The sequence below is a fragment of the Chelonoidis abingdonii genome, chromosome 11 (genome assembly GCF_003597395.2).
Source record: "Chelonoidis abingdonii isolate Lonesome George chromosome 11, CheloAbing_2.0, whole genome shotgun sequence".
Lineage (NCBI taxonomy): Eukaryota > Metazoa > Chordata > Testudines > Testudinidae > Chelonoidis > Chelonoidis abingdonii.
Window position 1 is genome coordinate 50,593,673 of NC_133779.1, and position 25,909 is coordinate 50,619,581.

Here is a 25,909-nt window from a genome sequence, read left to right on the forward strand (position 1 = left end):
TTTAAATTTCCACAGCCTCAGCATCAATAGGGGCGGCTAGCCACCCAGAGCAACTCTGAATGGCTGGCAAGCGAAGATGCCCACATGCGAGAATTTTTCAAAAATTCACACGGAGGGAGCCAGTTGTAGAATTCTCTGGCCACTGTGATTCACACTGGGAACGGGAGTGGCTCAAATCTGCGGCTGGGACGATCCCCAGTGCCCTTAAAGCAAGGGAGCAGGGTTCTGGGTTCAAGTCTCTGCGCTCTGGGGAGGGATGGTGCCTAATGGATAAGAGCAGGAAGACGTGGTGCCGGGGACTCCGTACCGGTCTTCCCTGTTCCAGCTCCTGAGGGGAGCATGAATCTAGTGTCTGGGCTGGGATCAGGATTTTGGGTTTTGATTCCTGGCCCTGATCTGCTGTAACACACCCTCGGCAGTACAGCCCCTCCTTTATCCACCTCCTGAACCCACAGTGTGGGGCTGGGAAAGCACGAAGTATGTTGCAATCCCTTGGGCTCATTGGTTTCTCAGCAAGGGCTGGGTACAGAGGATGTGGCAGGGATGCAGACTGGTGAGCAGGGCAGATGCCAGACTCCAGCCATGCTGCAGAGATCCAGACCTCAATCCAGGCCCAGGAGGGAGGTAGGGAGGAGGAGCCAAATTTCCTGATTGGTTTCAGCATCCCGCCCTAGGGTGGTGCTTCATTATTTAAAATCGTAAAGAAAGGACAAAAATAGAAAAAAATAAAAAGCATACACGGGAAGCGCCATCGATTTTTTTTTTTTTTTTTCCGCGTTGCGGTTACCCCCTCTCCTCCTTCAGTCAGTCAGTCAGTGACAGTCCACAACTAGTAGTCAATAGCCCCACAAATCCCGCGCCCTGATCTCCTATCGGGGGTGACTGTTTCTGCCAGGAAGCATTGATGGGATTTTGGATGTTTGGGGCCGAAAATTAAGGGCCCATCAACCGCCTATTTGAATCCTCTCTTGACGTATCCCTCTCGCACAGCAGGAACCTGTGTTTATCGTCATAGCAAGTGATGCAATTCCTTCTACAGGAGATCAAGTTCCTGGAGGTCCAATTAGCTCGCTCGTGCACAGGGGTGGGTCCTGGGAGCGGTCTCTACTGAAGTGGCCGTATTTACCTCTCACACTCTGAAAGGAGCTGGGCAATAAATAAGAAATAACGGCCCCAGGTGAGAGGAGCGGCCAAAATCAGCAGAAAAAGTATTTCCTTTGAGCCTCTCAGCGGCTTTAAAAAACCAAACCACGGCCACTGAAGGCACATGCCCTGTTTAGCCACAGGGGCCATGAATGGAGGCCATATGCCGCGAGGTCTCGGGCCATGCCAGACCTTCCTCTGGTGGGTGGAATTTTTTTTTTCACCTTAATAGGTTTTTAAGGCCCCCGCTTGACAGTCCTGCTGGGGATTTTGATTTAGTTGGGATTGATCCTGCTTTGAGAGCGGCAGGTGGTTGGACCTAAGTTGACCTAACAGCCAGACGGTCTTCTGATCCTGATATTCTAAATGGTTCTGGTGAAAGAGATCAGGCCCTTGGACTCACACATATCCTGTCTCTTGGGGGCCAGCCATGTGTGGGACGCTTGGCGCGTTATTGTTTTGGTGTCGGCCCGGGCTTTTAAGGGATCTGGGGCTTAGGAGCGCCACCCAGCTGGCCAGACAGGTTTCATGGTCTCTGGTGGGGCAGGATTTTGGTCATCAGACCTGGTTTGGCTTTCAACGAAGCAATGTAGGTCAATCACCTGGCATTTTCTACAAGCGAATAGCATATGGCATGTGAATATTTGTACATTTGTACATATTCTGGAGAAATTACAGTTCTAAAGCTCAGGGCTTTAATCCATATTAACCACCGCGATTGTACCAGCCTGAATAGTGGGAAATTGATAACTGATAAATGTTTGAATACTTGCTAAAATTTCCTAAAAAGCCTTTTATATGTTATGTGCATATTTAGTGGCAATCTGCTACTCATGGAACCTACAGGCACTCCAAAAAAAGCACTTATGTATCCTATTGGAAAACTGTGACTCACCAATTTTCCAATGCACAATAAAACCTTATTATCTTCCTGGCCCCGACTGACTTCGTGCAGAACTACTAGGCGAGACAAGTAAAGAAGAGTGGACGTGCTTCTCCATTAAGGACGCCGGATGAGACCACCACGGTTGGCTGTTCCAATATTTTGGCAGGGTGGGGTACTTTGTTCTTTCCTTGTCCTGCATCTCCCAGGGCTGGGGAAACTCCCCCAGAATATGGGCTTTCGTTTTTTTTTTTTTTTTTTTTCTTTTTAAAAAAAAAAAAAATATAAAAAAAATAAAAGAAAAAAAAAAAAAAAAGGGGTGCTGGAGGGGCTGAATCCCATGTTGGGAAAGATGATTGGCCAAGGGTTTTTCCGAGAGAGTGAAGTGGATATGGACATCGAGCAGAGAAAGAAGTGGGAACAGTTACGTTGAACTTACTTCAGGCACACCCGCGCCGCAAGCAGTATTGTCGTGGAAAAAAGCGGAGACGTTCTATTACTCTCTAAGTGAAACTCAAGACGCACCACTATGAAAAAGACAGAGCCCTAGTAAATACTCGTTATTAGACCCGAATAGTCTACGTGCGAACCTGGCAGTGCAGTTGCAAAGAAAACAGGGAATGAGAGGTCCATCATGTGTAATGAGCAAGTCGCATTAGCCCGGTAGCGCCACTAGGGTCCATGTAGTCCGTCGCAGCTCACCATTTGAGTGCGGGATGGTCTGGGTCTCCAGATGAGAGAGGCAGGAAGAAAAAAAAAAAAATATGCAAGGTGCATCTGGGGGTGAAGGTTTGGGTACTTGGTGTTCCAACTGTCCTGCCCCAAGGGTGTGTGGGAGGGATTCACTGACTGGGGGATGACGTGGGCCCGCGCATCATGCCCACACTACGAGGTAATACACTAAATATTGGCCCACACGTATGTATACTGGGTGATCTAATGAATCAAGAAGAGTAAGCGGGGACCAGCTCCTCCAACTTCTTCCCGGGCAGAAGATCAGGAGAAAGGATTTTCATTTCCTTTTTCCCTTGGGCCAACTGAAGGTCTTCTTTCTCCCAGCGCCTCAGACTGCTGCATGTACAGGCGAAACGCATATACGTAACCCCAAGCGACCACTAACTACGTCCTCCGGTGGGTGGGCCAGTGACGCCCGTGCCCTGTTGTCCGGAGAGGATCCTACCAATCTATTCTGCCTGGCTTCCCATTGCCATGCGCTTGCACTCTTCCTGGGCGATCATTTTTACTTTTGTCTATTATGCTGGCAGCGTGAATTCAACCAGCGACGCTTCTCTTCACTTGCTGTGTTTGTCTCTGGGCAACATCTACAGTCTAAAACACCATCAAATGCCACCTGCTCCTACTCCCAGCAACTCCCTCTGTCCTGGTGCCTGGGTACAGGAACTAGAGGGGCAACAAAACGAGAGATGAAAGGCCAGACATCCGACAAAGCCCAAGCGACCAGGGCTGGCTGATCGTGATTGGGTTAGAGTGGTATCCTTTAAGGCAACTAGGGAAAGCAGTGGTAGGCGTGGCTGGAGCTACCACAATAGGATTTGGGCACCCTAATCCTTGGGCATCTTGGGATTCTCAGCCTGTACTTAGGACTTTGGAATCTTAGGGCCAAAATCCCTCTCGGGTCACACACCCATGATTGGGGAATCAGTGAAACTGAGAAACTGGAGGGGAGCTCAAAGGCCCTAGAACTGAGATTGGGCCCTGGTTGCGCCAGGGACTGCCCAGACGACACAGATGATCCGAGGGTGGGCCCGCTGCCAGGGCGCTGCCAGCCACGTCCTGCGTTGCCCTGAAAGTCCTAGACATGATCAGTGAAGGGTTATTATACTCATTTAAGTGGCTGGGGAACTGAGGCGCACGACAGAAGTATGTGACTTCATCCCAGGGGATCCTCGCTCCTGGCAGAACCAGACGGGAGAGTTGCAGATGCCCCATGCCCTGGGAAAAATCGGCCTTTAAATTTTTTGTCATCCAGCCATCTTGTGATTTTCCTGCTATGAGCTCATTGTGACAACTGCCAGCAGGGCTGTTTATCGAGGGCAGGTGGGAATATATTGGTGGAGAAGGGGAGCAAGCAAGGAAGGGAGTGAGACTGGGTTGTTGATCATACTCTTAACAAGAGCAAGAACACAAAATGAGGGAAAGGGGGGAGAGAGCTTCTTTGCAAAAGGCTTTGAGATTTCTGATGGAAGATGTCCGGAAAACAAAATAATCTTGTCCCTGGCGGCCCTCTCTTTTCTTTTGGGGGGGTGGGAAGCCAGGGTGGGGCTGGTCCGGCGGGAGGAGGGTTTGCTTGCTAGCAGGAGCCAATACAGACCAGGTGGAGCAAGTCCTGTCACTCGGTGTTACTCATTAGAACTAGGAATTGTCACCAGATCACCCCTGCCCATCCCGGATCCAAACTCCTCCCGTCGAAGTTTTGAGGGTGTTCAAAGCCGCCTCTGAATTTCGTGGCTGGCGCTCATCTTGTGTCAGAACCGTGGCTTGGGTGGGGTCTTAGGTACTAAGACCGGAGACATCCCTTCCCGCCGCGCACACACCACCACACAAAATATGCTATTCATCTATTCGGGCTCTTTGACTTTGAGTAATGATGACAGGGTAGCGGCTGCTCTCATGCCTCTAGGGCGCTGCTTTGCGCTTTTGAATCAGGCCCCTCAGGGCTTGGATTAAGGCCCAGAGGGCGAATGGCCAGTGCCTGCTGTCCGCTTGTGCAGGCGGGACGGAAGAAAAGCTTGGAAATGGGACTGATGCCTGCCTGAGTTTGCAGCAGCCTGAACCAAGAGCTCCAGGAGGCATGAGACGCGGGATACTGCCCGTTTCTGCTAACTCTGGGACCCGCTGCAACCGCGGTGGGAGAATTCGGGTTCCAACCAACAGAGCAGGCTTAATCTGAACCAGCCCTAGCTAGGTTTCCAGTCCCCTGCTGAAGGAGACTATGCTCTTTCATATAATCCCCCAGGGCTGCTGAGAAAACCCTGACCCTTCCCCTCCCTCCCCCAGCAAATTGCCATTCCGTGCGCTTGAAGCCCAGCCCAAGCAAGGTTAACACGAAATAGCTGTTGTTTGGCAGACGCGCTCTTGGGATCTGATCAATATTTCTATCAGCGTGCGGCCCAGATGAGGAGCCAGGCGGGGGAGTGGGGTGGGGGTGGGCTGGTTGGGGCGTTGGGCACGGAAAGATTGCCCTGAGAGTTCTAGACAGACAAGTGTGACATGGGGTATTTATAACCATCCATTTCATTAGTAAGGCTGGTAAGCGGGAAGCTTTGAGGCGCAGGGACCCAGAAGGAATTAGTTGACTCAGTCCATGGGGATCCGGGCTCCCCAGCTGCACCTGCCTTTAAGTACACTCAGGAGCGATGATGTTGCAGATGCCCAATGCTGGAAACAATCAAGGGCTTTAATTTTTGTGTCATACCAGCCATCTTGTGAAATTTCCTGTGCTATGAGCACATGTGTGACAGCTGCCCAGCAGGGCCTGTTTATGAGAAGCAGGTGGGGAATATATTGGTGGGAGAAGGGGAGCAAGCAAGGAGGGGGGAGGTGGAGCTGGGGTTTCGTGATCAGTCTCTTAACAAGAGCATAGAACACAAAATGGGGAAGGGGGGAGAGAGCTTCTTATCGTGCAGAAGGCTTTGGATCTTTGTCTTTAATGGAATTAGTGTCTGAAGAACACAAATCTTGTCCCCTGGCCCTCTCATTGGTGTTTGAAACCTAGTGGGTGCTAGGTCACTGCGATGGAAGCTGAGGCTTCCTTGGCTAAGAGACCGATTCCACCGACCAGGTGGAAAGTCCCTGTCAATCTCGGTGCTTGCACTTTCATTTAGACTTAGCAGGGATTGTCTTACGGAGGGATCACAGCCCGACACGTGCACCATATCTGACCCCGGGACCAAAACTCCGTCCCCACGGTCGACAGCTTTAGGGTGTTCAATCAGCCAGGTCCTCTTGAATTTTTCTCTGTGGCATGGGACGCTTCATGCTGGTGTCAGATCCATTGGTGGTTGTCGGTGAGGGTCTCTTAGGTACTAAGTCACAGGGAGACAGTCACCTTTCGCCCCGCCAACATATCCGCACTACGACACAAGATGGAGAGTCTTAATTTCCATATTCTTTATCGTGGTCGGTTGCGGGCCGTTCTTGTGACCCTTCTGAGTAATGATGGACCAGGGTTCACACAGGGTCTGGCGCAGTGCGGTACTAGGGCGCTGCGTTGTGGGCTGATATCAGGCACCTCAGGGCTGGACATTAATGGCACCCAGAGTGGCGACCTGGGACTCCCATTTGAGCCTCCTGTCATCCCGCTTGATGGGCAAGGCGGACGGAAAGAAAATGCGGCTTGGATAATTGGCGGCCTTCGGATGCTCTTTTGCCTGAGTTTGCAGCCAGCCTGAAAAAGAGCTGTGCCAGGAGGGCAGTGACCGCGGGTAACTTGCCCGCCGTCTGCCTGTACTACCTGGGACCCCGGCGGCTCACCGAGGCGGTGGGAGGACTTCGGGCTTTCCATGACAATTCAGAGCAGGTCGTTGCGCCTCCTTCTTGAAAGCCCAGCATAGCTAGGTTTCGCCTTGTCCCGCGTGACTGAAAGGAGACTAGCTCCTTTCATTATGCTCCCAGGGCTCTGGTGAAAGGACCCCTTCTGATCCCTACATCCTCTCTCCTCGCTCCTTGTCAGCTTTGTCTGTCCGGCTCCGCCATTCCTCCCTCTGCTCTCACATCCTCAGACCCCCGCGCGCCCGCTGACACACATTTCCCATCCCGCTGGCTGCTGTGACGAAATGCCGCACGCTCTCAGCAACAGGGTTGAACACCATTCGTCTCCTGCGAAATAGGACTCGTTGGTTTGCACGACCATGCCGTCCTGCGTCGGTGGATCTGACATCAAGTATTTTCTAATCACATATGTCCTTCGTTCAGTGCGGAGGTGCATGATCCGAACAGATAGAGGGCCAGGCGGTGCGAGCTGGGCGGTGGGTGGTGGGCTGGTTGGGCGGCGGGGTGGCACCGGAAGGAATTGGGTAGGATCCCACTCCCCGCCTGGCTCCTCATCTGGGGCCGCACGCTGATAGAAAATATTGATCAGATCCAAGCAGCGCGTCTGCAAACAACAGCCTATTTCGTGTTAACCCTTGCTGGGCTGGGCTTCAAGCAGCCACGGATGGCATTTGCTGGGGGAGGGAGGGGAAGGGGTCAGGGTTTTCTCAGCAGCCCTGGGGGAGATATGAAAGGAGCATAGTCTCCTTCAGCAGGGGACTGGAAACCTAGCTATGCTGGTTCAGATTAAGCCCCTGCTCTGTTGGTTGGAACCCGAATCTCCCACCGCGGTTGCAGCGGGTCCCAGAGTTAAGCAGAACGGGGCAGTTCCCGCGGCTCATGCCTCCTGGAGCTCTTGTTTCAGGCTGGCTGCAAACTCAGGCAGGCATCAGTCCCATTTCCAAGCTTTTCTTCCGTCCCGCCTCCATCAAGCGACAGCAGGCACTGGGGCCCATCGCCCCTCTGGGTGCCTTAATCCAGCCCTGAGGGTGCCTGATTCAAGCCAAAGCAGCTGCCCTAGAGCATGAGGCAGCCGCTACCCTGTCATCATTACTCAAAGTCAAAGAGGCCCCGAATAGATGAATAGCTATTTTGTGTGTGTGTGTGGCGGGGGAAGGGGGATGTCTCCTGTCTTAGTACCTAAAGACCCCACCCAAGCCACGGTCTGACACAAGATGAGCGCCAGCCACAGAAATTCAGAGGCCGGCTTTGAACACCCTCAAACTTCGACGGGGAGGAGTTTGGATCCGGGATGGGCAGGGGTGATCCTGGTGACAATCCCTAGTTCTAATGAGTAACACCGAGATGACAGGACTTGTCCACCTGGTCTGGATTGGTCTCCTCCTAGCCAAGCAACCCATCCTCCCGGCAGTGACCAGCCCCACTGGCTTCAAAGAAAGAGAGGGCCCAGGGGACAAGATTTTGTTTTCAGGACATCTTCCATCAGAAGATCTCAAAGCCTTTTGCAAAGAAGCTCTCTCCCCCCCTTCCCCATTTTGTGTCTTGCTCTTGTTAAGAGCTGATCACAACCCCAGTCTCACTCCCCCTCCTTGCTTGCTCCCCTTCTCCCACCAATATATTCCCCACCTGCTCTCATAACAGCCCTGCTGGCAGTGTCACAATGTGCTCATAGCAGGAAATTCACAAGATGGCTGGATTGACAAAAAATTAAAGGCCTGATTTTTCCCAGGCATTGGGCATCTGCAACTCCCTCTGAGTCTGGCAGGAGCTGGGGGGAGGATCCCCTGGATGAGTCACATCTTCTGTCTGCGCCTCAGTTCCCCAGCCACTAAAATGAGTATAATAACCCTTCACTTGTCTGTCTAGACTTCAGGGCAGGGACGTGGCTGGGCAGCGCCTGGCATGACGGGGCCCTGATCTCGGTCACTCTGTGTCTGGGCAGCTCCTGGCACAACAGGGCCCCAATCTCAGTCAGGCCTTTGAGCTCCCCTCCAGTTTCCTTCAGTTTCACTGACTTCCCCATTTCATGGGTGTGACCGAGAGGGGGATTTTGGCCCTAAGATTCCAGGCTGGAATCCCAAGATGCCCAAGTGATTTAGGTGCCCAAATCCTATTGGGTCAGCTCCAGCCACCCTACCACTGCAGTTGGCCTAAAGGATCAGAGCAGCCTGTTCGCTTGGTGCTTCGGAGGTCTGGCCTGTCATCCCTGCTCTAGTCCTTGTACCCAGGCACCAGGACAGAGGTGCTGGGAGAGGAGCAGGTGGCATAATGGTTAGGACCTGTAGATGGCCCAGACAAACACAGGCAGTGAGAGAGCGTGGCTGTGAATCACGCTGCAGAGATAAATCGCCCAGGAGAGGTTGCCATGGCAATGGGGAAGGCCAGGCAGATTGGTAGGATCCTCTCCGGACACAGGGGCACGGGGGTCACTGGCCCCCACCCACCGGGGAGGGCGAGGGGCTGGGAGAGTCAGTGCCCAAGGAAAGAATGAAACCTTTCTCCTTCTCGCCTGGGAAGGTTGGCTGCCCTGCTACTTTCGTGGGCATTTATACCTGTGCTGGGGGCGGGGGCACTGCTCCCCAGTCAGTATCCCTCCCACACACACTTTGGGGCAGGGCAATGGACACCAGGTCCCAAACCTTCACCCCCAGGAGGGCTAATTCTGCTCTCTGGGACAGCCCCCTGCACTCAGTGGGGACTACAGGGACCTGTGGCCGGGTGGACCATGCTCATACCACATGGACTCTCTCCCTGTTTTCTTTGCACCTGCTTCCGCTGTTCCCACGCAACCTGCGGTCCTTTAAGGTCACTTCTCCTGCTCTCCATCTCCCTCCTCTCCGAAAACCCCTTGGCCAATCCTTTCCCAACTGGATTCAGCCCCCAAGCCTTAAAAGACCCATATCTGGGGGAGTTTCCCCAGCCCTGGAGGAGGACAAACATTGGGAACAGCCAACGGGTCCTTTAAGCATCTCCGCTAGGATAGGAAAGCGTATCGAGCTAAAATGTACAAATGTACATTTACATCCATGCATTACAACCATACCGAGCTAAAAACCAGCCCCTGGCCCACAGAGAAGATATGGTTGAGTCCAAAGGGCCTGATCTCTTTCACAGAACCATAGAATATCAGGATCAGAAGGGACCTCTGGAGGTCACTTAGTCCAACCACCTGCTCAAAGCAGGATCAATCCCCAACTAAATCATCCCAGGCAGGGCTTTGTCAAGCGGGGCCCTAAAAACCTTTAAGGATGGAAATTCCACCCACCAGAGGAAGGCTGGCTGGCCCGAGACTCCGGCAATATGGCCTCCATCATGGCCCTGTGGCTAACAGGCTGCCATGGCCGGGTTGGGTTTTAAGGCCGCTGAGAGGAAGAATCTCTGCTGATGCTGCCTCTCACCTGGGCCCGGTTCTTATTTGCAGCTCCTTTCAGAGGAGAGTAAATACGCCCACTCTCAGGCCGCTCCCAGACCCACCCTGTGCACGAGCAATGACTTCCAGGGACTCGCCTCTGTAGAGAATTTTGCCATCACTTTGCATAGACGATAAACACAGGCTGGGAGAGGGAAAGGGGAGGATGCAAAAAGAGGGGGCTAATTTTGGCAAATCCAAATCAATGCTTCCCTGGCAGAAAAGTCCCCCTAGGGAATCGGGCGCAGGGATTTGTGGGCTATTGACTACTAGGTTGTGACTGTCACTGACTGACTGACTGAAAGGAGGAGAGAGAGGAAAAAAATCGATGGCTTCCCTTAAATAAAGCACCCTAGGGGGGTTGGAAACCAATCAGGAATTTGCTCCTCCTCCCTTCCCCCATGGCAGCCTGGATTGAGTCTGGGTCTCTGCAGCATGGATGGAGTCTGGCATCTGCCCTGCTCACCAGTCTGCATCCCTGCCACATCCATCTGGTACCCAGCCCTGCTGAACCAATGGCCCAAGGGATTGCAACATTACTTCGTGCTTTCCCAGCCCCACACTGTGGGGTGTTAGGAGAGATGGATAAATGGAGGGGGATGCTACTGCCCGAGGGTGTGCAGAGACTCAGGGCCAGGAATCAAAACCCAAACATCCTGGATCCCAGGCCCAGACACTAGATCATGCTCCCCTCAGGAGCTGGAAACAGAAGACGGAGTCCCCCGGCCCACGTCTCCTGCTCTATCCATTAGGCACCACTCCCCTCCCAGAGCAGAGACTAGAACCCAGATACCCTGCTCCCTTGCTTTAATGGGGCACTGGGGATCGCCCAGCCGCAGGAGCCACTCCCCGTTCAGTGTGAAGCCACCGGGCCAGAGATCTACACTGGCTCCCTCCGTGAAATTCTCGCATTGTGGGCTTCTCCTTGCCCAGCATTCAGAGTTGCTCTGGCTGGGAGCAGCCGCCCCTTTGATGGTGGGCTGGGAAGATTTGACTCATTGCCTCCACCTGCATCCTCAGTGGACATGGAGTCTGTAAACCCCTGCAGCCATGCCCTTCCCCCACTGAAACATAGTGTCCCTCCACCCCCATTAACTGCCTCCAGAGCTGACATGGGCAGAGCCAGCGTTCCCAGAGCTTATTGACCTTCCATCAACAGCCCCATGTGAGCAGGCCTCCTCAGGAGACCCTACAATAACAAATCAGCTGGATTCAGGAGTCCAGGGGAGCTGATAAGTCCAGGAGCACTCAGTGGGGTTCTGTCTCTCCATCTGGCTCCCATCACAGCACCTCACCATCTTTATCCTCCCCATCCCCTGGGAGGCAGGGCAGGACTATTATCCGCATTGTACGGATGGGGAACTAGGAACAGAGAGACTAAAGCCCTGCTCCGCAGAGGTCTGCAGGCCGGTAACTCCCCATTGAAACCAATGAGAGTTAGGCACGTAAATACCTTTCAGGAGCTAGTCTAGGTGCGTCTACACCAGGGGTTCTCAAACTGGGGATCGGGACCCCTCAGGGGTTCATGAGGTCTTTACATGGGGGGTTACAAGCTTTCAGCCTCCACCCCAAACACTGCTTTACATCCAGCAGTTATAATGGTGTTATAAATTAAAAACACATTTTTATATATTTAAGGGGGGGGGGTCGCACTCAATGCTTGTTATTGAAAGGGGTCACCAGTACAAACGTTTGAGAACCCCTGTGTTGTAAAGCTGTGTTCACACTCCGGTTTGAGCCTCAGCCCCCCTATCCATCACCACACAAATCAGTCTGATGTGGGTCAGCAAGCCCTGGGGACCCGGTTGGATCCTATGACCCATCTTGGAAGGTGTCTGAGCCTGAGACTCCGATCCAAGCCCTGTCATTTTGCAGTGTGGACACAGCTCAAGCCCCAGACCCAAGCTGGAAGGTTTGTGCAAGGCAGTGTGGATGCTGTGAGACATGGGTCCAGCAACCGCAAACCAAGGGTTTACAATGCAGCATGATCGCTTGGAAACACCGAGTCCACAAGCGCGGGTCCCACAGATGCAGGTTCACAAGGCAGGGTAGACATCCCAGGGGTACCCCCACCCCTAAACCTGGTGTCAGAACCCGAGCAGGAACGGCCACACAGCTATTTTTAGGGCCATTGCAAGTCTGTAGAGCCGGGTCCTGAGACTTGTTGCCATGGTTTTTAGGGGATGGGTTTTTTTGCAGTGTAGACGCACCCTTAGGTAGAGGTCCAGCCCAGGGCTGCAGCCCAGGCTCTGGGATCCTCCCACCACTCTGGCTCTGAGCCTGAACATGAGCACAACAATTAAACACCCCCTGCATCCGAGCCCAAGTCAGCTGGTCTGAGCCAGCCGCGGGTTTTTCACTGCAGCGTAGAGGTACTCTCAGGAAGTTTGTGGCAGAAGGAACTGAGCCCACCTGGGACAGCTCCTAAGTCACAAGCTACTGGCCTAACCCCCTGCCCCCCACCAGCCTTCCACTCTCTCATCTCTGTCTGCACACAGCCAGCATCCTGACTCGACCTGCCCATCAAACCTAGAGCAGCTCCCCTCTTGCTAATTACTTGAAGTCCAGCTTATGGCTCACCCAGCAGTAATTTCCACAGATCCTAAGAGGACAGAGCAGAAGCAGCTGCCACAGCAGGGAAAATTTTCTGCCTGGTAAAGTTCATCCCAGCCAATTCCCAGCTGTTTGACTTCATTCTCCCAAGTGTCGCCCCCACCCCCTGAGCTTTTACCCCAGCTGTTCGGTCGAGGTTACAGAGCATCTCCTAATTAAAGCAGGAAAGAAGTCAATTGCTCTGTCGCTTAGGAACATGAATGTTTCATTTTAATTTTTGACACTAGACTAGGAAGCGCGGTTAGTGGTTAGAGCAGGAGGAGACTGGGAGATGGGACACCTGGGGTCTATTCCCAGCTCCAGGAAAGGGGTGTGTTTATAATACCACAAATAGCGGCTCCTTTCCAGTAAGACTCTCAAAGTGCCCCACCCACCCACAGGAGGGTCAGTATCTTTTGCCCCTTTTTGGGGATGGGGACAGTGGAGTTCACACAAAAGAAGCAACTGGCACACGTGGGAACAGAACTCAGGATTCCCAGTCTCATCCCCCATTTCTGTGTGGGTTTCCTATCTCTGCCACGGACTTCCTGTGTCTCTTCTGCCAAATCCCCTCTCTGTGCCTCAGTTTCCCTATCTGTAAACTGGGGGTGCTGACCCTCCCCTCCTGCAAACGACTGTTTGCTCTCTGGGTGGGTTTGACGGTGGCCCAGAAAAGCACAAATCCTAATGCCACATTATTCCTTCTGACCAACCGTCGGGCAGAATTCAGATTCTCCTCCAGCCCCAAAGGGCTCCAGCAGGGAATATTCCTGCGTTTCAAAATAATGCTGAGGGACCACTGGATTTTTCGATGCAAGGGCCAAACCAAAACCTCCCCTCCCCCCACAATCCTCTTAGTCCTTAACCGAAAACCATTTTTTCCATTGAATCAGAAAACTCAATTTTCATTGGACATTTTGTGTTGCCTTGAAACGAAGATTCCCACCCCCAATTTTTTATTTCAATTCAGCCTGTTCAGGTACTTTGCCCTCCAAGGGCATCACCATGGTGCTGGATGTTTTTGTCTCTGATCACAGGGGCTGAGAGCCAACAACTCGCTGCACCCACAGCAGCCATCAGAGGGCAACAGCTTTGGGTCACTGACGACCAGGCTGTTGAGCTCAGACCTGGACCCCTGAAGGGGGTTTCACCAGGGCAGGGATGAGATGCATGGGGAGGAGAGATGTGTGGGGCAGGGGAAGTCTGGTCTGAGTGGCACCTGGTTCTGGTTTCCAGGTGGCAGCTGAACCAGAAATTGCTCCAAAGAGCAGGGCTGACGAATTGGGCCCAGTTCTGGTCTGTCCCTGGTTTTACACGAGCAAATCTCCATGGTTTTCAGTAGGCTCTGGCTCGGATCCTCAGTGGATCCACACCAGCATTATTAGCACAAGAATCAGGACCCCTGTCTCTATCCACCAGGCTGCTCCCCTTCAAATCAGGAGCCTGGCTCTAATGGGAGCAGGGGCATCTCGGTTGTTTTCCAGCCGGTTCTGTTTAGCCTCCCCACTGTCGATTTGCAGCCTCCCTCTTCGATTCTTCTGCAGCAGCCAGGCCCCGTGTTTTGTCTGTGGCTCACGTACTGTAGCGGATTCTGCTAAGGGGACACGCTGCGCCTCACTGCGGCGGAGGTTGCGGGAAGCGGAGCTGGTTGGAATGGCCAGCCTGATTCCCCTGGGGCCTGGATTTCTGCACTGAAACGCACAGGCCAAGAGGCTCTGGTGTGGAAGCCGGAGGAGAGTGTGTGTGTGTGGGGGGGGGGGTGTCGATGCCCCTCATGACCTGTGCACCCCCTGATGCAATGCACCTGCAAAGCAGCCACCTCTCTCCATTTCCCAGCAAAGATGTAACAGCAGAGCATTCATACCATTACAGCTTCATTACAATTACCCCTTTACCCACAACATTTTTACTCACCCTTCAGAGCTAAGGGATAAGACACTAGACTGGGTCTATTCCTTGTCCTGCCATGGGCTGGTTTGAGTGACTTGTGGAGTGGGACACTCACACTTTGTGCCTCAGTTTCCCTCCCTCCCACACACACATATCTTTCGTCGGTCTTGTCTAAGCCCTCTGGGGCAGAGACTGCCTCTCACTCTGTGTCCGTGCCCAATGGGGTCTCTAAGGCTCTAGTCCAATACAAGAAACAATGACCTGCTACAGAGCAATGGTCTCAAGTTGCAGTGGGGGAGGTTTAGGTTGGATATTAGGAAACGCTATTTCCCTAGGAGAGTGGTGAAGCACTGGAATGGGTTACCCAGGGAGGTGGTAGAATCTCCATCCTTAGAGGTTTTTAAGGCCTGGCTTGACAAAGCCCTGGCTGGGATGATTCGTGGGAATTGGTCCTGCTTTGAGCAGGGGGTTGGACTAGATACTTCCTGAGGTCCCTTCCAACCCTGATCGTCTATGACTATCAGTATTTGATGACCCCCTGCAGCACAAAGTACAGTTTGTTAAGTAGCAGCCTTGGGTTTTTAACCATTTGGGGTTCTAGACCCGGGAAGCTAAGCTTTGTGTGTCGATCCCTGCACCCGCACTGAGCCCGGTTAACGTGAACGGGGTTCTGGGCGGGGGTTTCCTGCATGGAACGGCTTGTGGGCCTGATGCCTTGTCAGCACATTTGTTACAGGGCTAGCCCGGTGTTTGTCCCTTGCTACATCGTATCAGGAAGATTGTTGCTCTCCTGGCCCCCAACACCCTCTTCAGCCAGCCGTCCGAGCCCTGCCCCTTGTGAACTCCCTAGCGCCAGGCGGGGGCGAACACCACCAAGTCAGGACAATCACGCTTTGCGCCCGTGAAGATGGCCAGGTCACAGAGACTCAGACCTGAACACCTAGAGGAGGAAACACTGGTTGATTGAAAGGCTGCTGGGCCAATCCCAGAGTTTTCCCCTAGCTCTGGAAGGGGCCAAGAGGATATATTAATGTCTGTAAAGCACAGTTAAGGTGAAAAATGGTACAGAACTGCTGTGGGAGGTAAGTAGGGTCCTGGGAATCAGGACTCCTGGGTTCCATCCCTAACCTGCTGTCTTGCCCATAACCTTGCTCCGTGCCTCAATTTCCCCATCTGTAAAACAGGACTAATGATACTCACCTTCCTGGGAGACCCACGGATGAGACATGCTACCCACTATTATGCTTTGGTGCGTTAAAGTTTTTACTGATTATGAGTTGCTAGCATGTGGCTCCATTCGGCCTGGGTTTGAAGTCTGGAGCGGTATTTGTTTTCACACGGCTAAGGCCATAAGCAAATCGAAATCCAACTCTTACTTATACGGCTATAGCCCTGGTCTGTATTGTTTATAGACTCAAGAGGTCAGATGGGACCTCCTGATCATCCCCCTGACCTCCTGGATAGCCTGGGCCATGAACACTTCCCAGCTGCCCCCACATTCATCCCCATAACCCAGGGGTGGGCAAACTACAGCCCAGGGGATTCATCCGGCCCTTCAGACATTTTAATCAGGCTCTTGAGCTCCTGCCAGCAAGTGGGGTCAGGGGCTTGCCAGGCACCGTGCAGCTCCCACAGCTCCCATTGGCTGGCAACCACGGCCAATGGGAGCTGCTGGGGCAGCACTTTTGGATGGGGCAGTGCATAGCACCTCCTGGCCGCGCCTCCTCGTAAGAGCCGGAGGGTGGACATGCCGCTGCTTCTGGGAGCTGCTTGAGGTAAGCGCTGTCCAAAGCCTGCCCCCCTGCCCCCTCCCACACCCCACATCCCTGTCCCAGCCCTGATCCCCATCTTGCCCTCCGAACCTCTCGGTCCCAGCCTCTTCCTGCACCCCAGAGCCTGCACCCCCATCTGGAGCCCTCACCCCCATACCTGCACCCTAACCCCCTGCCCCAGCCCAGAGCCCCCTCCCACACCCTGAACTCCTTATTTCTGGCCCCACCCCTGAGCCCAACCCCCAATTTCATGAGCATTCATGGCCCACCATACAATTTCCATACCCAGATGTGGCCTTCGGGCCAAAAGTTTGCCCACCCCTGCCAGAACTAGAGATAGATGGAAGTATCCCCGCCCTCAGGAGACTAAACGGAGGTGGCACCCAGGGCGGAGAGTTGACTCAGCGAGCTAAACTAGGACATAGGGTCTGGACACCCTTCAAGCCGGTGGCGTGACTCCAGCTCGATCCTGATGTTGGCTGCTATCGAGCGTGCATGATAAAAACAGAGCAGAGGGGCTAGCCTAGAGGCCCCAAGTATTGCCTCGTCCTATCTCAGGCAGGATCACACTGGGACTGTTAACTCCTCCTGGCCCAGGCCCAGCCAGGCTGCGCTCCATGTTAGTACGCTCCAGCCACACCCCAGCTCAAAGGACTGACATAGTCAGAGATGTATTATGGTAGCGTCTACAGTCGCCAATCAAAACTGGGACCCATCTGCTACAATGAGATACAGCGTCCCTACCCCAAAGCGCTTACAAGCTAAAGAGACAAGTCAAAGGAAGGGAGGGGAAACTGAGGCACAGAGGGGGCAGCGACTCGCCTAAGATCAGTGGCAGGATCCCTGACCTCCTGAACCCCCATTCAGCGCCCTGGCTGGCTGGACCTCAGCCCCCATGTGCTAGGTGCTGCAAACAGATAGGAACAAAAAAGACAGTCTGGTCCCAAACCCCAGGTACCAGACAAATCTGAGTTTCTGGAGGCTCAGGCTAGGCAGGGTACCTGCTCCTTTGACAGCCTTGTCGCAACTGCATGTTGTTTGTAAATCCAAAGCACATTTATCTAAGGAAGCTGGAGATAAAAGGTCAAACCACACATTAAGGTCTAGTGTGGGCCAACTTTTTATTATGTATTCTTCAGGCGGAGAAGTGGCCTCTAAGTATTACCGTATTTTTCCTAACAACCGCTGTCCCTCTAGGAGCCCTAAGTCAGATCACCCTGAGTTTTGGAAAGGTGCTCCTTTAGGCTGAAACAGAGAAAGTCCCGCAAGTTCGTTTGTAACTTCAGCTTAGAAAGGTTTGATCCTGCGCCCGTTATAGTCAATGGCAAAACCCACATAGACTTTAATGGTGCAGAATTGGACCCTTAAATTAATAAGATCTCAGCTTATGTCCAATTGTAATTTTCCCACTGTTTCGGGAAAGCTATTAAATTTTTAGGGAGTCAGTATTGCCCACCCCAAGCAATCAAACAACATAAGTTAACGCCCTCTCCCCCCAAAATCACGTGATTGGATCAAAAAGCGTGGAATTTTAACTAGAATAAATCCTGGGTTGTTTTTATTTGCCATCTCCTCTTGGAGCCTTTAAGGGTCACATATGCAAACTTCTCTCAACAACTCCAAAGGTTAAAAATAATAAATAACAAAAGTAAGCGGCAATACAAGATTCTTGCATCACCTGACTCCAGGAGCTGAGGCAACAAAATTGCAAAGAGTTGGCAGCACAACAGGTCGAATCCTACAACCTTTGTCCCTGAAAGTAATCACTGTAGACTCAGCAACGTTACTCTCAGGAGTCCGAGATGCTGGATCTTGCGACAGCTAGTCACCATCGTAGTCAATAGCACAATGCTCACTGACTTCAGCGAGAGCAGGATTGGCCCCTGTGTATCTGCCACATAGCTGTAAAGAGACTGAGTTTTAAATCAATAGGAATAATCTAAAGAGAGATGCATTTCAAGTGAAATCAATTTTTAAAAAAAAAAAACCAACCAACCTTTCTTGCCATCCCATAGTATGGTAACAGCTGATTGTACCAAAAGTGACGCGTGTAAGGCCAAGAATTTTGCAAAAAGGAGTAGTGATTTTGCAAGCCCAACCCGAGACTTCTTACAGAGGCCTTCCCATCTTCCGAAAACCAGGTCTCAAGACAGGCATCTGAAAGCTGGGGACTCTGTTACTGACTATTTGTATTGTGATAGCACCTAGGAGCCCCAGTCAGACCTCAGGAGCCCATGGGACCAAGTGCTTGTGTCTAAAATCGTTTGCCATATTTTAAAAAGTCCTGGAGACAGATTCGTAAAGCTTTTTAGGCACCTGAACATGCAGGTGGGCACTTTTGAAACTCCCACTAGGCAACGATCTGCATCTTTCGGAAGCTAAATGTATTTAAACCAGAGGTTCTCAAACTCTGGTCCGCGGATAGTTCCCTCTAAGGTGCGCAACTGGGCAGCAGCACACAAGAATGAAGGCCACCCACCTAATTAGTGGAGCTGTGCAGAAGTGGCTCCACTGATTAGGTGCCTGGACCCTGGAGGATGCACGTGTAAGGTGAGGTGGTGGCCTTGGGGGGGGGGGGGAGATAAGAAGTACGTAGGAGGGGATAGTGGGGTGAGAAGAGGCGGTGGGCACAATTTGGGACATGCAGGGCTATGGCAGCCAGAGAAAGAGGCAACTTTCCCCAGCTCCAGGGCTGTGGCTACCAGGGAGAGACACCCGCCCCCCGCTTCCCAGCCTCAGCTCTGTGGTGGCAGGGGAGAGACCCCCCTCCTTCCCAGCCCCAGCAGGGAAGAGAAGGCACAACCATCGCATTAGAAAGGTAAGACTCCTGATATTAAAATAGGAGTTGTGTGCTTTTAATTGTAGAACAAAAAATATTAATTATTATTATTTTTTTTATACAGGGCTTTCATCCAAAGCACTTTACAATCGTTGGCTAACGGTACAAACAACATTTGCAAAGATCGTTAAGTGGTCTGCCGAGACCCTCAGCAATTTTCAAGTGGTTCACGAAAAAAGGTTTGAGAACCACCGATGTAAATAATCTCCCTCTCTTTTTCCGTATAAATCTATGCATGCTGTTAATTGTATGTGGAAGGTGCTCTGTTGTCATGGTGACAGGCAACAGTATAAAACCCTAAGATAAGATAAATACACATCCCCACACCCCTAATTGACTTTCATCAGGGATGCTCTGCATTTCCCCTTTACTCGGCTTTGGGTTGCAAAAGTAGCTTTCCTAGATAGTTTCATTTTCTGGCTCTCCATGCTGCTGTACTGACACAACACTGGAAAGTTTATATTAAAAAGTGTGGGGGGGAACCAACCTGTTTTCCCATTAAGTTTTTGTTTGGTTTTAAAATTTCATAAAAACATTTCTATTCCACCAAGGTGAAGTTCACCCTGCCACAGGGGCGTGGCACAAAACCTGTGCTCCATTTTCATCCTGGGGCCTTAAAGCGCTTTACAGAAGTTGATCAGCCTTCACAACCCCTCCGTATGAGTGATCATCTGGAGAGGAGGGGGAAGCAGAAGCCCAGAGAGGTGAAAGAACCCACCCCGGGGGCCCCACATGCCAGGAGGAGGGAGAGAACTCAGGAGTCCTGCCCCTACTTTATCACAGGGAGCAGTGCCTGCTGACAAGGGCTGTTTTTCTGGGGAATGCATAACTGCGTGTGGTGCAATCGGATCTGTCCAAAGCTTCCAATTTACGCTGCACGACAATCCCTGTGCAAAACCCGATACCTCAGCACGGAGGGCCCCATTTCACAAGTCAAGATTCACCATGGACCCTGGCAAGCCTGGCTTCTCTTGGCAAAAAGCCTCTCCCACTTGGCCAAAATCCCTGGTGCTGAATTCCCTCCCCTGCCCCATCGAACTGCAGCTTCCCCCAACTGGAGATTTGGAGTCTAGCCTCCTCCTGAAATAGGGATTGCCTCCATATCCCAATCCTGATCCCCCTGAATGCCTCCCTGCAGCTCACTTCCCACCAGTAATGGCGCAAGTGCTCCACACGGGATTGATGGGCGCAAGTCCTCTGGTGGCACATGAGGACAGCTGCTGATGGGCAGCAGGCAGATGGACGCAGGTGCTGTTGAATAGGGGTGCAATCCTGCCAGGCCCCATGCTGGGCACCACTTCAGAGTCAGCAGTAGAGGAAGATGCCCAGGTCCTTTCTGTCTCCCATGTTCTCTGGGCCAGCTCAGAGCCCAAAGCACAAGGGCTGATCTCATGGGTGACTCTCACTCAGTGGAAAAACAAGATTGGATTTGGGAAGGGTCCCTCTCTTTGTTCAATATTGGTACAGCACTGGGCACCGTGCTGTACAAATATTGGTCCATGACTGGTCCATGACTACGGCTCCGAGGCGCTAAGGCGTAACTAAAAATAACAACATAACAAATCACCAGCAGGCAGCCACCTCTAGGGTGGAATCAACCATCTAGCCTGAAGGATGCTGAACAGCGGCGGAAGGCTCAACTGAACTCGCAGACATGAGGCCATAGCTACGGAATGGGGGGCTGAAGGCAGTGACTGAAAAAGGATTTAAGGATCATAGGAGACAGACACTGGGACATGAGCTCCCAGTGTGATGCTGTGGTGAAAAGGGCTCATGTCGTGCTTGGCCATAAACACAGAGAAGTAGTGAGTAGGGATGGGATTTCCCTGCTCTGGGAATACTGCAGCCAGTTCTGGTGACCACCGTTTAGAAAGGATGCCGAACACTTTGAGAAGGGGCGGAGAAGAGCCACAAAAATTAGGGATTTGAGGCCTGGGGAAAATGCCTTATGGGGAGCGACCCAGGGTAAGTCTCCACTGCAAACCAAACCCCGTAACAGTGATTCTCAGAGCCCAGGTCAACTGATTTGGGCTTGCGCTATGGGGCTAGAAATTGTAGCATAGACATTCCTGCTCAGGGTCTGAAACCGCTGTCAAATGTAGTTGGTACTGATTTGGCTGGTGCTTTCTATGTGGCCTGTTGTAAAACTACGCAAATATCTAGATGAGCTGAGCGCCCCCTGAGAGATCTCTGCTACTCCCAGGGGTATGTGCACCCCCGGCTGAGAACCACTGGTCTAGTGGGAAAATGCAGCATGAGAATCAAATGGCCTGAACTTGAAGCCAGAAAAATCCAAGCTCGAAAAAAGGCTCCCATTATTGGCAGTGCGGGTAACTAACCATTGGACCAGACGGCCAAGGCAAGTGGTGCATTCTCCATCGCTTAATATCTTCAGATCACGACTGGCTGCTTGCCTGGAAGAGATGCTAAAGCTCAGCTGTGCTCTGGGATGTCAGACTGGATGATCTAACAGATCCCTTCTGGCCTTAAAATCTGTGAGGGCAACTCACCTGATCTGGGTGGGCTTTCTCATCCATGCAGGACAGACCTGGGTTTCTCTGGGGCTCAGCCAAAGGGCGACAGGCCACATGGAGCTCAGTGTATATCTCCCAGAAGGGTGGAGATGAGCCGACTTTACTGGGGTTCAAACTTGCAAGTCCAGGGAGCATAGGAATTGCAAACCCAGAGGTTTACGGCCCCAAGCCAACCCTTCCAGCCGATGGGGCGGGAAGCTAAACACTTTTCTTAGCCCAGCCAAACCAGGGTTGCTAATACAGGGCTGCAGCTAAGTCCCTGGTGCTCACCAACTCTGCCTTATCGACAGTGCCTGCCTGCGTGTAGTCCAGGGTCGCCGTCCGCAGGCCAGATCACGCAACAAGCCCACAACCGACGGTACTGAGAGACATTCGTCACTGCTGGGTTAACCCAGTGGCTGGTGTGCAGTGGGGCCTTCTATACCCTTCTCTGCCCCCCATGCCACATCGACAGCTTCATTCCGGGCCGCCCACCCTTCCAAAGCAGAGGGGACACAATCGAAGGCAGTCGCTGCTGCCCAGTGTTAAGCAGCCATGAGGCTGCTCCAACAGTTCCGGGGGGCACCGGCTTGCATGCTCAGGAGTCGCATCCAGACAACACAACCACCCCTCTGCCATGCTTTGGGCATCACAGGATCTGGCTCTTGGCCTTCATGGTGCTAACTTCAGGGCCTGAGCACTGCGACAAGAACCCCACCGCCAATGGCTTTCTTAGTCGATGCTAGAAATCAGAGGTGAAGAAAAGCCTAGTGCAGCCCCCCACCTCCCGCTGTCCCCAACTCTAGGAATAAACGTGCTTGTGGGGGAAACCAGGGAGTGGAACCGCACCCCAGAGAAGCCCTCTGCTTTCCCATGAGCCCTGGCAGGAATAAACGCAGTCAATGTCTGTCTCGTGCTGCGATCCAGGTAAAAGCCGGAGGACGGAAAACACAGCATGCAACTGGGGAGAGAGATGCCTTTGAAAATCACTAAATGCCGGATCTAAAGCTCACGGCAGCCACTGGGGGATTTGATGCTATAGCTCAGTCCCTGAGCTTATTGCTGTTTCCTGTTGCCCAGGCGGGCTCCTTCGCCTGCTAAGAGATGTCAATAAAACCCGGGGGTCAGGGGAGTCCTAAGGGGTCTAAATATCATTACCACCAGCCACAAACACCCCCATTTTGTTTCCCTTTTCCCAGTGGTGCCATAAGCCTAATTAGCGGCTAACAAGCAAAGAGACGCTGTTATCGCAGGGCCCTGCTGTGTCATATGATGGGGCCAGGACCGTTGTCACATGGCATTTAACAGACATACGCACAAAACCACCGCTAACTGGCTCACCAGGATGAAACTCTGAGAGACCGGGACCAGGTCGAGAGCCTGAAACACGGCCAATGCCTTGCATCGCCCCGCACCCCGCCCCCGCCTTTGCTTTTCAAACGCACCAGCCCTGCTGAAGATGATGGGGGAACCTCGCAAGCATGAAGGAGAAAGGAAAAAAAAAAAAGCAGCAGAATCATTCCGAGCAGCCATGCAAACTCCTTGAACCACAGCGATGATATGAAGGGTCACCAGCCACCAAGATTTGGGACATGATTCTTCAAAACGAAGGATAAAAGTTAGGCTCATAGATCCGTAGCGAGGCCACGAAATAATCAGTCTCATTTTTGGAAGCGCTAAACACTCACCAGCTCCCAGCGATAAGGGCTCGGGAGGGGGGAAAAATCAGGCCAATCATTTAGGAGCCTAAATAGGGATTTAGGAGCCTCACTTTGGATAAGGGTCAAATCCTCAACCGGCCTCCATTCAGCAAAATCCCTCCCTACAAAAGAGTATTAGTTTCATTGATTTTAATGGGACTTAAGCATATGCTTATCGTTAAGCATGTGCTTAAGAGTCTCCTGCTTCAGGACTTAAATCATGCTCTAGACTAGTGGGGGAGAAGCTCCTACACCAGGTTGTCACATCACTGCAGGATTTCTTACACCTCCCACTGAAGCATCTGGTGCTGGCCCCGGTCAGGTACTAGGGTAGATGGACCTGGAGATTGATCCAGCCTGGCCTGCCTAACCAGGACTCTGGAGTAAATCAGGATTGCGCCACTCAAGCCAATGGGAGTCACTGGTTTAGACCAGCTGAAATTCTGGCCCGCACTTTAGAAAATCCTGGGGGGGTTGGTCAGTGAAAAAGGCTGTCCCCTCCCATCCTCTCTCTGTGGAGTTTTTCCCCTACAGCTTCCTCACACTAACCCTACAATAACAACATCAGCACAGAAACATCACTCTCTTCATGGTCATGTGGACCCCATCCAAAGCTCACGGAAAGCAGTGGAGGCTCCCATCCGCTTTGGCTCAGGCTTCCACGCCACGGGATAGGGCACACAACCTCTGAGAACGAGGTCTCCATCTTGACCGGGAGGCTGAGATGTTTGATTACACCATGGCAGCATGAGGAGCAGCAATAGGCTACGGGGTGAGGTGACAAAATGGCTTTACCAGCATAAAAGGACAGAAGGCAGGTGGAGAAAAAAAAAGATGGAGCCTCTTGTGTGTATGTCGAAACCACCCCAAAACAATACAGGGGAATGCAGGAGAGAGAAGGCATCCGGAGATTCCTTTGCAACCCACTCACCCCCACCCCCCATAGCGTGGGTGCGTACATTGCAAGTTCTAATCAATAGCTATGATTCGTATTACCAAGCAATAAAGGCTCGGGGTGTAATTATTCATGCAGTGAGGCTTCATTCAGGCCTTCCAGTTTGCAAAGAGATTAGCAAAGTCACAGAGCTGGTGACCTTGGCTCTCTCTCCGAAATCAAGTGTCAGCGCCATATAGCCCTGTATTGTTCCAGGCTCAGTTCCTGGTCATGCTCATAAAAAATATCTTACCTTCTAACCTTAAAGCTGCCATTCTCTGAAACTCCGGTTCCTGCAGCCAGCGCCACATCCTTTTGAAAGTCTCTCTCCCGGATTTAAGTTTGCTCCAGGGCTTAGGGTTCCTGAGGAGGTCTGACAAGGTGCCTTGAGACCGGCATAACACCCTCTCAGCAAAGATGGCCTGGGGGATGCTGTATCTCTTGAGCTCAGCGATGATCCGCTGGGCCACTTCTTTGGTGTTGATCTCCTCCAGCTGGCTAGAGAGGATGGTGTTTTGGGTGGAGATAGGCTGGTTGGGTCTGGAATTCATGTCCGGCCTGCCATGGCCATAGGGGTGCTGGCCCATGCTGTTGGGGGATCCCATGGTAGAGTTCTGGGAAGGGGAAAGCTCCCTGGAGAAGTGCTGGTCAATCCTGCCAAACATGGCAGGGTGGGCTTCGAAGTTATTGGCTGCCACCATCTTCTCATTGCCCAAGTGTCCGGCAGAGTGGCCATAGCTATGCATGGGGGTCAGGTTAGGGCTGGACAGGGACGACAGACTCTGCCCCATGCCAAGATCCTTGTGGTAAGGGCTGTAAAAGTTACCGCCGGAACCCAGACCCCTTTCTTCCCGCATCAGGGTGAAGCTCCCAATCACATTGCCCACGGGCAAGCACTGGTGGTGATGGTGCTGGTGGTGGAATTTCTCGTGCAGTGGCTGCAGGGGGGTCAAGGTGGTGTAGCTGTTGGTGGCCCCAGTGGGCGAATCCCCACCAAAGCCAAGGCCCGGGTGCAAAGAGGTAGCCAGGTGGTGCTCGGCTCGGTGATACTCACTGCCGTCCAGCACTGAGGCCACCAGAGAAGGTCTGTGGAGAGCAGAGTGTAAGGCTCTGCCTTGACTGTGCATGAGCTCCTGGTCCTGGCTGGACATGTCCCCAGCGTTCTCCAAACCCAACTGGACATTCATGGCTGCAGGCTAGTGCATCCTCTCTTTATCTACCGTGCGACTCATTAATCTCTCGTTTCTTGAGTGTAGGGAAGGGCTTGCCAGATTTCAAGGGGGTCTGAGGAAACCTCTCTGCCTTTATCAGTGGGGATGGGAGCATGGGCAAAGCGGGAAGTCCCCTATGTATTCACCGACCAGATCTTGTCTCTAGTGTGAGAAATCTAACATCCACTGGACTCGGTTGCAGCCCCACGAAGACAAGGGTTCATCACTTCTCCCCAGCCCGCAGACAAGCCCCCTTCAAACTGATCAGAAACTAGACACATTCTAACCCAATGCTGGATGGATTTGGGGGAAGGAATGGGGGGAGAGGAGGGAGGCTGGAGGATTCCCCCCACCCCCTCCCTTTAAATCCCAATCAAAGTGAGAAAGTTCATGAAGAACCTGGCTTACCTAGTGCCGGCTGCTGCATTTGTTGAGGGGGGGAGAAGGAGCGAGGGATGTAAAAATAAACAACAACAATAGTAATGAAATGAAAATCAGCAGCAGGGGTTCA

General features: G+C 52.4%; 1 protein-coding gene across 1 annotated transcript in view; it reads right to left on the minus strand.

Moving 5' to 3' along the window:
- LOC116817648 (hepatocyte nuclear factor 6-like) overlaps positions 1–25,374 on the minus strand; it is a 29,039-nt gene extending 3,665 nt beyond the window's left edge. The window contains exon 1 of the mRNA XM_032767991.2: positions 24,441–25,374. Within this exon, the coding sequence (XP_032623882.2) occupies positions 24,441–25,374 (934 nt within the window). The remainder of the gene's footprint in view (positions 1–24,440) is intronic.
- Positions 25,375–25,909: the final 535 nt, after the last annotated feature.